This window comes from Eutrema salsugineum, unplaced genomic scaffold (genome assembly GCF_000478725.1).
Source record: "Eutrema salsugineum unplaced genomic scaffold, Eutsalg1_0 scaffold_6, whole genome shotgun sequence".
NCBI classification, from domain to species: domain Eukaryota; kingdom Viridiplantae; phylum Streptophyta; class Magnoliopsida; order Brassicales; family Brassicaceae; genus Eutrema; species Eutrema salsugineum.
Window position 1 is genome coordinate 1,582,918 of NW_006256547.1, and position 17,374 is coordinate 1,600,291.

At 36.5% G+C, this 17,374-nt stretch overlaps 5 protein-coding genes across 5 annotated transcripts; 2 read left to right on the forward strand and 3 right to left on the reverse strand.

Annotated features, from left to right (window-relative positions):
- The first annotated feature begins 1,007 nt into the window (after nucleotides 1-1,007).
- LOC18012747 (flavonol synthase 3) lies at nucleotides 1,008-2,337 on the forward strand. Its single transcript, XM_006394197.2, has 2 exons — nucleotides 1,008-1,787; nucleotides 1,868-2,337. The coding sequence occupies exons 1-2, from the start codon at nucleotides 1,071-1,073 to the stop codon at nucleotides 2,084-2,086; spliced, it is 936 nt and encodes a 311-aa protein (XP_006394259.1). The 5' UTR covers nucleotides 1,008-1,070; the 3' UTR covers nucleotides 2,087-2,337.
- Nucleotides 2,338-3,308: 971 nt separating this feature from the next.
- LOC18012856 (flavonol synthase/flavanone 3-hydroxylase) lies at nucleotides 3,309-4,687 on the forward strand. The gene is made up of 3 exons (XM_006394198.2): nucleotides 3,309-3,725; nucleotides 3,848-4,166; nucleotides 4,266-4,687. The coding sequence occupies exons 1-3, from the start codon at nucleotides 3,352-3,354 to the stop codon at nucleotides 4,491-4,493; spliced, it is 921 nt and encodes a 306-aa protein (XP_006394260.1). The 5' UTR covers nucleotides 3,309-3,351; the 3' UTR covers nucleotides 4,494-4,687.
- A 996-nt stretch (nucleotides 4,688-5,683) lies between these two features.
- Nucleotides 5,684-8,195, reverse strand: LOC18012857 (glutamate-1-semialdehyde 2,1-aminomutase, chloroplastic). The gene is made up of 4 exons (XM_006394199.2): nucleotides 7,867-8,195; nucleotides 7,188-7,361; nucleotides 6,444-7,088; nucleotides 5,684-6,354 (listed from the first exon to the last, which is right to left on the reverse strand). The coding sequence occupies exons 1-4, from the start codon at nucleotides 8,044-8,046 to the stop codon at nucleotides 5,932-5,934; spliced, it is 1,422 nt and encodes a 473-aa protein (XP_006394261.1). The 5' UTR covers nucleotides 8,047-8,195; the 3' UTR covers nucleotides 5,684-5,931.
- Nucleotides 8,196-10,279: 2,084 nt separating this feature from the next.
- LOC112083530 (fatty alcohol:caffeoyl-CoA acyltransferase) lies at nucleotides 10,280-12,449 on the reverse strand. Its single transcript, XM_024151612.1, has 2 exons — nucleotides 11,951-12,449; nucleotides 10,280-11,207 (listed from the first exon to the last, which is right to left on the reverse strand). Exons 1-2 carry the CDS (start codon nucleotides 12,383-12,385, stop codon nucleotides 10,362-10,364), a joined length of 1,281 nt encoding a protein of 426 aa, XP_024007380.1. The 5' UTR covers nucleotides 12,386-12,449; the 3' UTR covers nucleotides 10,280-10,361.
- Nucleotides 12,450-13,672: 1,223 nt separating this feature from the next.
- LOC18012541 (protein DEK) lies at nucleotides 13,673-17,366 on the reverse strand. The gene is made up of 11 exons (XM_024151814.1): nucleotides 16,762-17,366; nucleotides 16,618-16,651; nucleotides 16,033-16,112; nucleotides 15,825-15,884; nucleotides 15,627-15,740; nucleotides 15,463-15,543; nucleotides 15,258-15,326; nucleotides 14,625-15,042; nucleotides 14,414-14,505; nucleotides 14,282-14,312; nucleotides 13,673-14,175 (listed from the first exon to the last, which is right to left on the reverse strand). The coding sequence occupies exons 1-11, from the start codon at nucleotides 17,188-17,190 to the stop codon at nucleotides 13,925-13,927; spliced, it is 1,659 nt and encodes a 552-aa protein (XP_024007582.1). The 5' UTR covers nucleotides 17,191-17,366; the 3' UTR covers nucleotides 13,673-13,924.
- Between the last annotated feature and the right edge of the window lie 8 nt (nucleotides 17,367-17,374).

The window sequence follows — 17,374 nt, forward strand, 5'->3', positions numbered from 1 at the left end:
ATCGTGTGTTAAATATAAATTTATCTTGATGAACTGAGCTAATGTCTTGTTCAATTTTTGTTTGAGAATGTTTATATATTATTTTTTAACTCAAAATGTGTATATCATCAAAAATAGCTAAAACAATTGGTGTTTTTGATTAGTTAAAAAAGTTAAAACAAATAGTATTCTTAATGATATAAAAAATTATTTTCCAATCGAGCTAGTGGCTCTTATTACTATAGTTTTGGTGTACCTAACATGGCTATCCTTTTTATTATGAAGATGTTCATTTGCCCGATACCATTTTCTTACAAGTAGGTACTAGCTAAAATGATATTATTTGTATGGAGTGAGTAGGTAAGCAGGTTTCACAAAATCCAAAGTAGTCCAGCCACTCCAACTCTAATTACAATAGTTTTTGATTCTTGGAAAGTTGGAAAGACCAATAGCCAGTCATTTATAAAAGGAAAGAAACTAAAACGTGATAACAAAATTTATGTAAAAATAAAAAGAGTACTAGTTTATATAACCAATAACCAGTCATTTATAAAAAGAAAGAAACTAAAACGTGATAACAAAATTTATGCAATAAGAAAAAGAATATTAGTTTATATGACCAATAACCAGTCATTTATGAAAGGAAAGAAACTAAAACGTGATAACAAAATTTATGTAAAAAGTAAAAAGAGTATTAGTTTATATGACCAATAACCAGTCATTTATAAAAAGAAAAAAACTAAAACGTGATAACAAAATTTATGCAATAAGAAAAAGAATATTAGTTTATATGACCAATAACCAGTCATTTATAAAAAGAAAGAAACTAAGACGTGATAACAAAATTTATGTAAAAAGAAAAAGAGTATTAGTTTATATGACCAATAACCAGTCATTTATAAAAGGAAAGAAACTAAGACATGATAACAAATTTTTATGTAAACAGAAAAACAGTATTAGTTTATATGACCAATAACCAGTCATTCTTAAACCCGCACCTACCCACTCCATTCAGCATATAAAGCACTAAACTGTATATATATATAGAGAGAGTATTGCGATCGAATGCAACAACAACAAAAAAAGAAACCATGGAGATGGAGAAGAGAAAACAACACATAGCGCCTGCGCCGGGAGGAATCCCCGTCGTGGATCTAAGTAACTCCGACGAAGATGAAGTGGCACGTGCGGTGGTACAAGCGAGTGAAGAATGGGGTGTTTTTCAGGTGGTTAATCACGGGATCCCAACGGAGCTGATACGGCGGCTAAAGGAAGTTGGCACAGAGTTCTTCGAGCTTCCAGAGACTGAGAAAGAAGTGGTAGCAAGACCAGCTGACTCCAAAGACCTAGAAGGATACACAACGGATTACAAAGATGGAAAAGGCCGAGGAAAAACATGGGCCGATCATCTCTTCCACAGGATCTGGCCACCATCAAGAATCAACTACAGGTTCTGGCCTAGCAACTCTCCAGACTACAAGGAAGTGAATGAGGAGTACGCAAAGCAGATCAAGAAGCTATCGGAGAATATCATGGGTTGGTTATCAGAAGGGTTAGGGTTACGTCGTGACGCGTTGAAAGAAGGTCTCGGTGGAGAAACGGTGGAGTATCTTATGAAGGTCATATTCTATCCACCGTGTCCTGATCTCGACATGCTCTATGGAGCTCCGCATCATACTGACCTCAATGCAATCACGTTCTTGATTGCTAATGAGGTGCATGGACTTCAAGCATTCCAGGATAACAAGTGGATCGACGTCGAGTATGATGACTCCGGGATCGTCGTCATTATCGCTGACCAAATCAGGGTATAGAGAATTCTCTGAAAACGTTACTCTGATCAGTTTCTTTTTTTTTTATGTTTTTTGAAAATTGTGGATTTTTGCAGAGGATGAGCAATGGGAGGTATAAGTGTGGGGAGCATAGAGCGACGATGGATACGGAGAAGACGAGAATCTCTTGGCCGGTTTTTGCGGAACCAAACCTTGATCACGTCGTCGGACCTTTGCCGGAGCTCATCTCCGGCGACGATAATGCTCCCAAATTCAAGCCTCATTTCTACAGAGACTACAAACTTCTTAAGATGAACGGTCTTCCTCTCGACTGAAAACAATTCTCATAACTCAGAAACAGAGGACAGATCGCCGAGAAGAACTGTTTCCTTTATTGGATTATTGGCGTCTCAGTCATAAACCCTATATATCTGCTTTAATAATCAGTTCATGTTTCACTTACTTATCAATTTACAGTCTTGTGTGTAAATTTCAATGGTAACGTTTTTATAGCATTTGTTCTGCATGAATAATTAATGTAAACCCTATCTGCGCTTAAATTAATTAATGTTCACGTTTCAGTTAATTATCAACTTATTGTCTTGTGAGAAGCACAAAAATTAACTTTTGTACCCAATCTAGCACATTAATTTTAAAATTCCAAAAATATTACAAATAATTATATGAAAATACTTATTTATCTAAAATCAAAATATTATGTGTGTGTTCCCTGTTTCCCATTTAGGGTTTAGGAAAGGATTTTGGGTTATTTTAATATTAAATTGGTGCTATAATTGTCAAATTTAATTAATCATGCTAAGTTTGGAATAAAAGTTTTAAAATGTGCTAATTTAGAGAATTGTCTATCTACAGACGAATAATTAATTAATCATGCTAGGTTTGGAATAAAAGTTTTAAAATGTGCTAATTTGGAGAATTGCCTATCTACAAACGAATAATTAATTAATCATGCTAGGTTTGGAATAAAAGTTTTAAAATGTGCTAATTTGGAGAATTGCCTATCTACAAACGAATAATTAATTAATGTTTATGTTCCAGTTAATTTTCAATTTACAGTCTTGTGTATATATATTAACTGTAACGTTTTTATAGCAGCATTTGTTCTGCATATTGATTTTTGCTTCTCTGTTTTTCTATTAATCACGTAGATTTGAAACAAAGATTATAACGGATTTAAATCGCGTTTGTTCTGCGTTTATAGAAGTATCTTGTTGACTACAACTATTTCTCGCATCAAAATTTATACAGTATTTGCTCTGATTGGTGGATTTAATTTGGAGAAGATGGCTAGGGTATAGTATTACCACCCATGCATAGTACAACTATAACTAGTATGAATATAGATGGAAGCTAATAATTAAGAAACGTGGAATGAATCGAATCTTTTGAGTAGTCAAGATTATAACTATAGCATTGCCGCAATTGTTGAATTTGTATATCTTTCCCGGCCCCTCTAAATCTAATCCACCTACCACTCCCACTAGGCACTAATTATTATATAAAAGAAACTACCCCCATGTCCCCTTCGTTAGTAGAAGAACCCCACGTACGTCCCCTTGTACAGTATTACTCTGTGAACATGCTGGTTGAGAGAGACCAGGACGTACCGTCTTTACACATACCCGTTGTTGACCTAAGCTGCCCCGATCAAGAGCTGGTGGCGCGTGAGGTGGTCAAGGCGAGCCAAGAGTGGGGAGTTTTTCAGGTGGTCAATCACGTGATCCCCACGGAGCTCATACAACGTTTGCAAGATGTCGGGAGGCAGTTCTTTGAGCTCCCTGAAGCCGACAAGGAAGCCGTGGCTAAACCAGCCGACTCACGTCAAGGATACGCAAGGAGGTACGAGTTTGATCTACAAAGCAGAAAAGGTACGGTCGATCAACTCTTTCACAATATCTGGCCACCTTCGTCCGTCGATTACACATACTGGCCTAAGAATCCTCTAAACTACAGGTATGATCAAATAATTATTTGGATTTTGTTTTGACAAGAACTAGCATGCGTAGTATTTAAGAAAAAGTTGAATTCTTGGATTTCTCTAAAACAAACAACTATTATTATGAATTTGGGTTTAGGGAAGTGAACGAGGAGTACACAAGGAAGTTGAAGATGTTATCAGAGAAGATTATGGAGTGGTTATCAGAAGGGTTAGGGCTACGGCGTGAGGCTATTAAGGAAGTTATCTCCGGTGAGTATATGATGAATATCAACTACTATCCTCCGTGTCCATTTTCCGATTTGATCGAGGGATTGGATCCACACACCGATGTTAGTGGGCTCACACTTCTCCTAACCAATGAGATTCCCGGACTTCAAGTGTTCAAAGACGGTCACTGGATCGACCTCGACTATATACCATCCGCTGTTATAGTCCTCATCGGCGATCAGATCCTAGTATGTTTTCGTTAATTCCATTGTAACATATTTTAAATTATGTGTTATGTATGTTTTAACTAACGTCTAACGATATTATTGAATGTAACGGATTTGCAGAGACTGAGCAACGGAAGGTACAAAAACGTGTTGCATAAAACGACAGTGGATAAGGAGAAAACAAGAATGTCTTGGCCGGTTCTGGTGAGGCCTACCTCCGATACGGTCATCGGACCTTTGCCGGAGCTTACGGGCCACGACCATCCTCCCAAGTTTAGGCCCATCGTCTACAAGGACTACATTTACCGCAAAGTCCGCAACTTACCCTTCTTCGATTTCGACTCATAATTGACGTCGACGACTTCCAGAATTTGCATGTCTTTTATCCATAAGAAAGTAGTTGTTGTATTTAACTATTTATGCATAATTTACTTAGATACTACAAGTATAATATTTAAGCAGATTTTGTCTGTAAAGTAAAAGTGGTTACACTCATTTGTACGGGTTAATTTGGTCATTAATTATGAGTGTAATTTTGTTATATTAATAGATTCTTAAACTTTTTCCTATCGTGGCAGTTCGTTTGATCCACTTGTTTGACTGAAAGTTATTTACTTTCAATTTACACCAAATTATAGACAAACTTGTAATTTGCAGAACAGACGCGATTCAAATCCACAAATCCATTATAATCTGAGTTCAGATCTACGTGAGTAACAGAAAAACAGAGAAGCAAAAATCAATGTGCAGAACAAATGCTATAAAAACATTACAATTAATATTTACACTCAAGACTGTAAATTGAAATTAACTGGAACATGATCATTAATTAATTATTCAAATGGATAGGGTTTACCATTGCTTTAAAAACGTTGCCATTAAAGACAAGGCTATTATTTTGCTACGAGACCAAAATAGCACATTTTTTTGCTACGAGACCAAAATAGCACATTTTTGAGACGAGACCAAAATAGCACATAAAAACCTTTTATCCCAAACTTAGCATTACTAATTAAAAATGACAATTATAGCAACAAGTTGAGCAAGAGACACGTCATCAATCAACAACGAACCAATTCATGATCGCATTTGACCTTGCGGTACACGTACTCCCTGTCTCCCCATACCCTAGAGGTGATGGACTTAAACGTGGGAGCCTCGTCGACATCGATCGTTTGTGAGCTAAACTCGTGAAAGAATCTATCAATTTTGTTATATTAATGGATTCTTAAACTTTTTCTTCTCGTGGGCCTCGTGGCAGTTCGTCTGATCCACTTGTTTGACTAAAAGTTATTACTTTCAATTTACACCAAATTCAAGAGTTTGAGTATAGAGAAATACGATTTCTTTTTCTTTGTTTTTTCAGATGAGACAAACTTATGAGCATAGTCGTTCATTGGTGTGGTATCGTGTGTTCATTTTATTTTTTGCGCATGTGTGATGCAGATATTTACCGTGTTTCCAATTGTTACAAGAAGCCCGTTAAATTTATTTGTCCTATCGATTTGCTTGTTACAATCTCAATGGTCCCATCATCATTGAAAAAGATGAACTCCTCATTAAGTTCCATAACATAAACCATTACATTAACAAATCGAATGATCTCCTCCATCATACAAAAATCTCAACCTTACGATAAAAAAAAAAAAAAACACCGAAAACAAAAGTAAAACCTCACTACACAAGAATTATTTCATCAGTTCATCACCAAACCCCACGTACACAACGTCCTCAAAACAGAGGATTGTGAAACGACGATACTCAAGGGTTTGAGTTCTAGAGTACTCTAGATCCTACCGAGAACCCTCTCGGCCGCAGAGATCGTGAACTGTATATCTTCGGAAGTGTGAGCCAAGCTCGTAAACCCGGCCTCGAACTGAGACGGTGCAAAGTAAACACCTTCTTCCAACATTCCCCTGAAAAACCTACCAAACTTCTCTGTGTCGCTCTTCTTCGCGTCCGCAAAGTTGTAGACCGGTCCTTCCGCGAAAAAGAAACCGAACATCCCGCTTATGTAACCCCCGCACATTGGATGTCCGGTTTTCTTTCCGGCTTCTAAGATTCCATTGGTTAGTTCCTTGGTGATCTTGTCTAAATACTCGTATGTTCCTGACTGCTTTAGCCGCTTCAGCGTGTGAATCCCTGCAGTCATCGCCAGCGGATTACCACTTAGAGTCCCGGCTTGGTACATAGGTCCTGCTGGAGCCACCTGCAATGAGAAAAACACAATCACAGAAACATTATTAACAACAGTGCTTTAAAGGTTAGTTAAAGTCTATAACTACGTACAAATCTTACCATCTCCATTATATCTCTTCTTCCACCGTATGCTCCCACAGGAAGACCACCGCCGATGATTTTTCCGAGAGTTGTCAAGTCGGGCGTGATTCCAAAGTATTCTTGAGCTCCACCATAAGCTAAACGAAAGCCAGTCATGACTTCATCGAAGATGAGAAGAGCACCATTGTCTTTCGTCAGCTGACGTAAACCGTTGATGAATTCAGGCGTAGGAGGGATGAATCCGGAGTTACCAACAACAGGTTCGAGAATAACCGCAGAAATCTCGCCTTTATGCGCTTCGAAGAGCTTGGCAACAGCTTCGAGATCATTGTATGGAGCTGTTAAAGTATCTGAGGTAGCTGCTTTAGGGACACCAGGAGAGTCAGGTAGCCCTAGAGTGGCTACACCGCTTCCAGCTTTGACTAGGAAGGCGTTGGCATGGCCGTGATAACATCCTTCGAACTTGATGAACTTTTCTTTGTTGGTAAAGGCTCGAGCGAGACGAAGCACTCCCATACATGCTTCGGTACCGGAGTTAACAAACCGAACCATTTCAATGCTAGGAACAGCTGATATAACCATCTCGGCTAGAACATTCTCTAAGAGACAAGGAGCACCAAAGCTTGTTCCTTTCTTCATCGTCTCAGCTAGAGCCGCAAGAACCTGCACTAGATCATATGGGATTTCTTTTTTATTTTATTCTAAAGCCTCATCAAAATCTCTGTTTTTGAAAGAAAGAAAGAAACGAGAAATGGTGGTAACCTCATCATCGGCATGTCCAATTATAGCTGGTCCCCAAGATCCAACGTAGTCAATGTATTCATTTCCATCAATGTCCCACATCTTTGAGCCTTTGACGGAATCAATCAAAACGGGTTGTCCACCAACGGATTTGAATGCCCGAACAGGGGAATTCACACCTCCAGGCATTAGATTCTTCATAGAAGAGAAATCAATTTTGCCAATAGTCAGGATTATTATCAATGACTCACATTTCTATGCGCAAAACGATGTATTAGAAAGCCAAGTCAAGCCAAAGGAGTAACATGTAACTAATTAAACCATCTGCTACAAAAAGAAACAGAAGCAAGGAATTGAGTCCTCTGCACCTAAATCTGATCATTTCATGAAGAATTTCGACTAAAGGTTCCAAATTACTACTGCATTTCCAGAGATCGTAACACGAAGAACTTGGCTAATCAAAATTTCCAATGGGTTACTCGATTCAGACAAATTCAGGAGACTGTGTAAAGAAAGAGACAAGCTTGCGATTCTCATGATTTGATCATTCTGGAGAAAATCAGAGACTATCTTCAACGATAAACTTTTACAATCTTCTCCAAAGTTTGAATCAGAATCAAAACGAAATACAATCAATCAGTCACCAAAAACCGAGAGAATCGATCCAACGAAAAAGAAACGAGTCCTCTATTTCACCAACCTTAGCAGCATTGAAAGCTTCCTCGGATTTCTGAAGAGTAAAACTCTTCTTCTTCTCGTCGACGGAAACAGACATCTTGATGCAGCAACGGTTAGACGGCGAAGAAGAAGCTCTCTTGGAGATCTTCGAGGAACACGAAAACCCCAAAGCAGTTCCCGATCCCGTAAGCGTCGCCGACATCTTTGCTCTCTCTCTGAAACTCGCTGTCTCTCGCGGTCAGAGTTGATAGTCGTAGTGGGTGGGCTTCTGAGAGAAGAGTCAACAAGATAAGGCGATGGCGAGCCACCCGGTTTTATATGTCCTAACCGGGTGGATCCGATCCGGAAACCGAATTCTGGCATATGGATACCCATATTTGAATTGATTTGTGAAATAAATGGACACTAATATTGAAAAAAATATGGGCAATTCTCAGAAATAACCCCCAAAAAATTAAAATTCATAAAAATAGCCCTTCATAAAAAAGACCAAAATGGGGGGTTATTTTTATAAATTTTACTTTTTGGGCTATTTCTGAGAATTTTCCCAAAAATAACCAAAATAAGAGACTATTTTTATGAACTTTTATTTTTTGGGCTATTTCTGAGAATTGCCCAAAACTAAAATGAGAGGCTATTTTATGAAGTTTTAGTTTTTTTTGGGCTATTTTTGAGAATTGCCCTTTAAAATTTTAGATATGAGTTATCCACTCAAATATGAGTGTTTTTCAAACGATACCATTTCTTTTCGCTATGTATAGTTTAAAAGTTATAAGTCGTAACTCAAATATGAACGTTAACCTTTGTTTTTTCAGACTGGTTTATTTTAAAAAAAAAATATTTATTGAAAACAGTAAAGATTTTCAAACCCTAGATCACAAATGAAAGTGCTTACGATATCGATTAACAACTATTCTATCAACAATATATTTTGTTTGAAACTGTAATGCTTGTACTAGTTGGATTAATTTTTAGATTAGTTTATGTAAAAAGAACTTTATAATGAAAACTTTTCTTCACCCTGATCACAAAGGAATATGCTTACGACAAATAATTATTCTATCAATCACCTTTCTTGCCATCAAATCCCAATTTCTTGCGAGACAAAGTGAGTTTTGAGTTAATACCGGATTGGTTTTATGGAAAGAAAAAACTATAATTTAAAATAATTTTGAAGAAGAAGGATTAGGCTTGATGAACATTCATAAATATAAAGACAGATTCTTCTAATGTTCAATATTATTACGTCAATATTTTGTATTGTGTGCATCATTAATGTGAGTATGACTTGCGAGTTGAAATGGCGATGAAGGATGTAGTATTGGGCTAAGCAATGCTTGAATGGCTAATATAATTATACGAAGCTATGCACCTTTTCCTTTTTTGTTTTGTTTTTTTATACGAAGCTATGCACGTTTTCCTTTTTTGTTTTTTTTTTTTCTCTACTATTTGTAATATGCCCGTCGGTGAATGCAATGATTAAACTAAGAGAAAAGATAGCGTCGAGTGTTATTTTTTTTAACAATGACTTAATTAACTTGGTATCTTTAGTCTGAATTCCGTTTGGAAAAGACGCTCTTTCCTTCTAGATGGACTACAAGCCGTTCCCGACCCAAAGGAGCTTAAACAATAGTCCATCTACTTCTAGTGTGAGATTGTTAACTATCATGTAAAATGAAGTTATTTCAGTTAAACTAGGATCAAGAAGTATTGTTCGATCAATTGATATAGTAGTCAGAGCCGTACCTTCCCTTATTCAAAAAAGGCATTTGTCTTAGGCCACAAACAAAATTTTAAAATTAAAAGCCATATTTTTGTAACAAGTAGTTTAATTAGTAGATTGAATTAACTTTTATATGTGGTTTTATCCATTATAAATATAGATTGTATGATTAAATTTTAGGATTTTAAACAAAATATCATATATTTACATCTATATACTTATATTATTATACTAATACATACATAAAATGGAATAAATGACTAAATTCTTACTTTAAAATAGAATTTAGTTTATAATGATACATAAAATTATTAAAACAAAAGTTTAGAAAAAAAAAATTTACAAAGATTTAAAATTTGTCTTAGATCTCTATAAGTCTAGGCACGGCACTAATAGTAGTAATAGTTTCTTTTTCGCTAGATATGGCAATTTATATTGTTGGGTGTAAGTTGCAATCTCGATGTATATCTACACATCTGTATATGAATAATACGATACGAGTAGAGAGTATACGAAAAGTATCTACTACAAGGTTAAAAAGATGAAATTAATTATTTTCGATCTTCACAAACACCGTTTAGTAACACGATTACTTTCTTCTTTAACCAAAAAAAAAAAACACAATAACTTGTTTTATTAATTTTGATCTTAGGATCTTAGTTACATTTTGCTTCACCGACGAGCAATATTATATACGACCACAAACACGTAATCGATCAACATTATTTGGTTTTTAAATCATATATAATAAATTCAACCACATACATAAAATCGTATATTGTTAATTAAACTATTCATATATCCATAAGCCCTTCGAACACCTTCATAGCCGAACCAGGAAGTCCAAGCAACACATTGATACTCTTGGTGTCACTGCCACATGGCAAAAACAGAATCACTTCCTTCTCAGGTAAACCGACCGGTCCAGACACAATCGGTTCACCCCAACCGAAATCTTTGGTATGAAATGACAGTTTTGCCCACGACGTGATCAGAAGCGTCGCAGTTAGACTCGGCCTAGCCCGAGTCACCTCAAAGTAATCAATCGCTGACCTCATGAAACCGTCGTTGACCATTTCAACGGCTCTTTTGACCAAACCCACCGAATGAGAAAGAGGGTTTAGAGTCACTTCACCAGCCGTTGTAACAGAATAAGTGAAGACAATCCCGTTTCCCGAATATCCTTTAGGAAGTTCCGGAACGAATCTCGGCCGTCCATCTGCAGCAAAGAGAAGTTTTATCCGTTGATCCGGTTTAAGCCCTAAGGCCTGACAACGAGCTCTCCATAGAAATCCAGTTAGGGTTTGAAAAGTCGTGGATCTTGTCTCTGCCATGATCTTGAGCTTCTCGAGTTTTTCGGGTCCGAAGAGGAAGGATTTGTAGACGACTTTCTCGTCGGAGTAGAGTTTTCCGGTGCCGGAGATGTCATCGATTTCCTCAAACTCGTTGTGTGGGAAATCGATTTTGGGAGGGGTCCTGGGTCGGAGAAGCGTGCGGTCCAAGAAAGGTGGGACTGAGAGAGGGAGGCCACGAGCAGTCTCGGCCCAAGAGTTGAGGAATTCCATGGCTGCGATACCATCGAACATGTTGTGGTTCATGCCTAGGCCTAGCACGAATCCTCCACATTTGAAATTTGTCACCTAATCAAAACATAAAAAAAATAGTTGTATACAAGCAAAAAGAAAATGGGTGCGAGCGATCAACTAAAAGTAATTAGTGTAGAAATTAGGTCCTAGAAATTCATACGTTGTATCATTTAAGTGCGTGTGACACAAAAAAAAGTTTTACTTTAATTAAAAACAATTGTGGACTAGAAAGATTATGAAAATGTAAACAACATTCCAACAAATATATTTTCAAAACATATACATCTACTTTATTTTCTTTGGTGATATACTCTTTATTTTTATTTATAAAAGCTAAAACCATAATAGAAATATAATTTGTATGTATACTATAAAGTGTATAACAAATAAAATCATATATCAGAACAGAACATCTATCAGTAATGTTATTTTAACTTGGGACTAATATTACAAAAGATATGTTAGTGAACTATAATTTATATTTGTAGAACTATGTATCTGCAGATAAAATTTCTGAATAGTCTTCTAAAAGTGAACCATTTTGGGTGTGTTCTTGCAAATACATCTATAAGTGTGTAAATAATATCGATTTCTGATTATTATTTTTTGACTAATTAGAGTGTTCATCCATGCAAGATAATGAAACTATGTTGATCTAATTCTTCTATATAAGTATTAAAATATAATATAAGTATTTTGAAACCAATATCAGACCAAACCCTAGTTCTATAGATTTTCGTTCACTCACGCAAAACAGCAACCGAACAAAATTATCAATGGATCGATCAACCCCTCACCTGAACAACCACCGGTGGAATCTCAAGAATATTCGTGGCACCCGGAACGTCGTAGACTAGCTTTTCAAGAGTCTCCGGTTGATCAATCTCCGATATAGCCTTCTTGATCTTCTCTATCCCACAATTAGCCACAGCTTCCACCACCACGACTCCTTCTCCGGTGCAATTCACGGCGATCTTTCCTTCTGGACTGATCACGAGTCTTCCTGCGGCAGGATAGTAGTGAACAAGAACCTCGGAGAGTGACTTCTTGATGACGTCAGCGGATTCCTCGTTGGATCTTGAGTTTGATTTGAAGTAGTAGAATGTTTTGACGATGATGGCTATGTTTTGATCGAGATTTGAGAGGTAATGGAGACCTTTTGGAGTTTCGGTGGCTGGAGATACGAGAACGGGCTGTTTTCTGCTTACGATGAGCTCGAAAGAGTCGGCCATTTTTAGGGTTTTGTCGGTGAAGAAAAACCAAAGATGTTTAATATATATCTTTGGAGAAATGAGAATTAAGTCTCTGATTTCTTGGGGGATTTTATCAGGGGGTTAAGTAGAGGCTAGGGTTTGAGATTAATTGTGGTACAAGTAAAACTTTCAGCAAATGGTAGAAGAAAGATAAAAAAGAGAGCAAGACGAGTCTTAAGGAACACATGTTTCTTTTCTGGACACTTATCATGTACTCTAATAATGAAGTATAATTTTCCAAGGTATATGATATTCTAAGCTAGGGATGTTGTGACGAGTTAGATCGGTCTATAGAACTGACTCTATTAACCCTGGTTCAAAATAATTGCTGGGATTTTTTGTTGATATTACATTCATTTAATTAAACTGTTTAACACAAAGTAAAAAATTGTTGATCATTTCCGACTGGGCTGATCCCATATAAAAAGGGCTGAATGTGATCCTGCTTTCTCAAACCTCAAAATTAATATTCGTATAAGCTTAATTTTGTTTCACCGCGACATTCTTAATTCTATTTTCTTAAAATCTATAGGTAGTGTGAATTCTAATTATGGTTTCATCATGGCCAATATATGAAATATCGACCATTATTACACGTTCATCACTTACTAATTAATATAAAACTGTCGACCATAAATATACTATATTTTTCTGGAACCTCTGTAAAAATACACCTTGTACTTGTCAAGAATAGGCACAATTGGATCCTTTGATTTGCATATAAACTAAAATATCTGAATCATAATTTGTAAGAACATGTTAGAAATTTATCAGTAATACGTTGATGTGATTTAAATATACTTTAAATTAATAGATAAATCAATGAAACAATTAATTATATTTAACAGGGTGGTTGATTGATATATAATTATGGGGCCATCTGCAATGAGTCTATGTAAGTGTAGAGAGCCTTATATTAACAAATCAAAAATAGTGCTGATTTAGTTTCAGTTTAAAATATTGGGAGTTGGTTGCTAGTCTTGACTCTTAAGCACCAAATTATAAACCAAATTAACCCTTCATAAACAAAGATCTCATTTTATAATAAAAGATACATGATATTTTGGGATCCACTACGGGATCTATATATATTAATAGCATTAGTTGTACTGGCCCTATATTGATAATTGAATTAACTTGGCGTCAAGAAAAACTAAATATACTCACCAAATCCAAAATTTAATACAGAAATAATTTTCTTTTATGGCTTTTAAACAAGTTTGGCCGAAATAAGGCCCATAATATTGGTTTGGCCCATAATTAGGAAAACAGAATCATATTAATATCCTGGATTACGAAGATGTCTTAAATTGAACTCAGCTATCAGGTTCAGGGTATCAAATAGAACAAGGACTAGAAAACCTAACAGGTAACAGCTACACATACATGATGAAACTATAGAGATCACACAGTATAGATTCAACATCCTCTAATTATCACTTGCTCTTATTCAACACAGGTGTTGATCACTTTTGCTTCTCTTCACATCAGATCTCGAGAGAAGACAAATCACTTACCTTAATCCTTTTGCTTTCCCTCTTCTTCTTCTTTTACTTTTTCTTCTTCCTTCACTTTGTCACTTTCAGCCTCAGCTTGTTCCTCTTCATCATCTTCTTCTTTGTCTTTTTCTTCTTCCTTCTCCTTGTCACTTCCAGCCTCAGATTTTTCCTCTTCGTCTTCTTCTTCATCAGTCATATCATTTATAGCATCTGTGATAACTTCTTTCACCTCTGGTTTTCTATGCGAGAGATCAACACCGAAATGGTCGCCTGATGTTATTACGAACAGAAAATGTTTTAAAAAAAAAAGCTCCTCAACATTTGAAAAGTATAATTAAACATGGATTACGAGATAAAGCAAAATCAAATAACGTACTTAGCTTCTGCAGAATATCTGATAGTGTTGCCTGTTATTAAGACAAAACAATGAGTAAAAGAAGATTTCTTCAAGCAAGGTCTTTATAACATCATTAATTGTCAATCGGTTTAGCAAATTGAACTAGCTCACCGTATTGAAGTCTACTTCCTTCAGAATTTTGGAAACCACTGCAAGCATCTGTTCTTTGGTGGGCTCAGCTTTGCCTTTCTTAGTGGCATTTCCTGTATCCAATCCATTATAGTAGGTAAAAACAGTTAAGTAACAAGCTTCAAAGAAAGAATAATTCTTAAGAAACAAAATTAAAACAAGGCTAAGCTTTTGAAGCAGCTAAGAATGTAACCTTTCTCTTTAGATCCCTTAGCCCGTGGCTTACTTGACTGTTTCTTGCTTTTCTCTTTAGAAGACTCCTCGTGGTCAACTTTTTGCTTCTTGTTTGAGGATGAAGTTGACTTAGCACCTTTTTTGGAGGAGTTTTCACCAGATTTTTTAGAACCTTTGGCAGAAGCTTGTTCCTTACCTTTGGTCCCTGAGCTCTCCTCTTCAGTCTTTTTCGATGAGCTTCTCTTATCAAATGGCTTTTCATCTTCAGCTTTGTCTTTCTCATCTTCAGATTCAGTCTCCTCATGGTCAGTTTCTTCTTCTGCTGCAGCATCATCTTCATCATCAGTATCTTTATTGCCTTCAGAATCAGAAGCTCCCTCATCCTTGCCTTCTTCTGTTTCGGATGGATGATCTCGCTTTTTTGTTTGCCTTTTCCTCTGTGTAGTAAAAAAAACATACACACACCAGGGATGTTTGTAAAAGCCAATAAAACAAGCAAGACGGATGAAAAAGTATATCCATGGTTAATGCTTATAAATATATAAGCCAGCCATTCACATTAAGAATTTAATACTATAAAAGGAGCTAAGGGTAACAATCACCAGCCAGTAGCATGGAAAGAATATAAACTGTACTATAACAAAATACAAACCTTGGCTGGGGTGTCTGATGATTCTCCAGATTTCCCCCTTTTTTGTGTGCTCTTGCGCTTCTTGGCTTGCTAACATATATAATTACAAAACAAAGGAAAAAAAAAATTCAATGCTCCAATACTGACGATAAACATGTAAAACAATAATGTACTGAATCATCGACTCCCCAAAAAGAAAAATTAATGTACTTAATCAAACAAGTACCTTTTCTCGATCAGCAAGTATAACATCTCTTGATGCCTTGGGAGATTCCAGAAATTCAAGCACTTTGACAGCTAGTTCTTCCTGAGAGTATCAGGACAAAGGAGATTCTTAGAATATAGAACAAGATACAGTAAATAGATAGTTCACATCTTCTAATCACTTACTTTTTTAATGTTACTTCTGTTTATAGGTATATCAAGCACATCACAAAAAAAGATTAATTTTTCTTTTGTGCATTTGTCAAGCTTCTCCTTTGCTCGTCCTCTTTGCTTCTCCTCCTAGAAAACATTTGGATGCAAGTCTCAACACGAGGCAAAACCAGAATACTCAATCCCATAACAAAACAGAAACAAAATGGTTACCTCTTTCTCTGACCATACAAAGCCAGAAAATTGACCAATGTTTTTCTTAACCATCTGTCCCTGCAGAACGATTTCCACAAATATCTTTAAGTAGACAAAGAAACAATTACAATTCCAAGACAGCATCTATATCACATGAAAAGAGACACAAGCTTGAAAGGGAAAGATAGCTATAACATGGCAAAATGTGATCAAACTTATAATAAACCTTTGCTTTCTTCCCGTAAAGAATGGTGTGTAGTAACATCAGGTTGTCGTCAGCTTTTCTCTTGGATAGTTTATAAGCCACTGAAAGAGCCAAATTATTACACATATTTCAAACGGTGAATAAATGTAAACAAGACTCTGGCAAAAGAACTAAATTTTCCACTCTCAAGTTTGATAACCGTACAAGAGAACGAAAGAAAGATAGAACAGTTTATCATCTTCCCACCAAAGCATTTCTCTACAGCACAGTTAGCTATCAAAGATAAAACCGAATTGAAATCTACTGAACTAAAACCAAATCGCAGACAGTAGTTAATTGTGATAGCTACCAGATGAAATATTCCACCAGAAAGTCAGACTATCAGCATCCAATTTGTGGAAGTAATAAAATCCATGTAAACCAAAAGCCCAAGCTTTTCAAATGTGTTTGTTCTTTTCAGGACTGTGTCTAATAAAATGGTTCTATTTATTATCATACCAATGCAAAAACGATATCTTCAACTAAATCTAAAAGATGTCTCAAACCAGCAAGTATGACCATAATTCACAAGAAACACAAATAGATAGAGGTGATGCACATACGTACCATTTGGAATTTCCCTGAGCGGTGTTCCACTACCCTGAGAAATTACACAGAAACAAGAACTAGTTAAACATCATATAAAAATAAATCAACCCAATTCTCACAAACACAAACACGAAAGACGGCCAAAGATTCCAGCCAGGATACCTTTTCAATTGAAACGGACTTGCTCGGTGTAGACCGCATAGGAGTAGACAACGAGAATCGCTCAACCTTCTTTCTCTCCCTCGTAGGCCTATCACTAGTCGGAGTCTCCTTCTCCGACGATTTCTTACTGCCAATTCCTTCTTCTTCTTCCTTTTCCTCGGCACTTTCTTTACCCTCTTCTTCATCTTTCTCCTCGTTCTCTTTTTCTTCTGCACTTTCTTTACCCTCGTCTTCATCTTTCTCCTCCAATTCTCCATCTTTCGCTTCATCCTCTTCTACCTCTTTCTTCTTCTCCCCACCGTCATTTATGGGCGAATCCGTTTCTTCTTTCTCTATCTCCTTCTCCTTCGGGGCATCACCAACACCAACTTCCTCCTTCGCCGGTGATTCCACTTCCGATCTCTTCTCTTCTAGGGTTTCGGTCGCCATGAAAACCTCCACAGATCTCACAAGTTTTCGCGAGAAACTCGAAAACCCTAAATCAAGAAAACTAACGATTAAGAGGAGAAACAAAAACCAAATTTGGGGATTTCAAAATTTCTGGTGCCAAAAATTGGAATACAAAGGCGGGATCTCTCGTCACCAAAAATTTCACTAAAATCAGCTCGCGGCA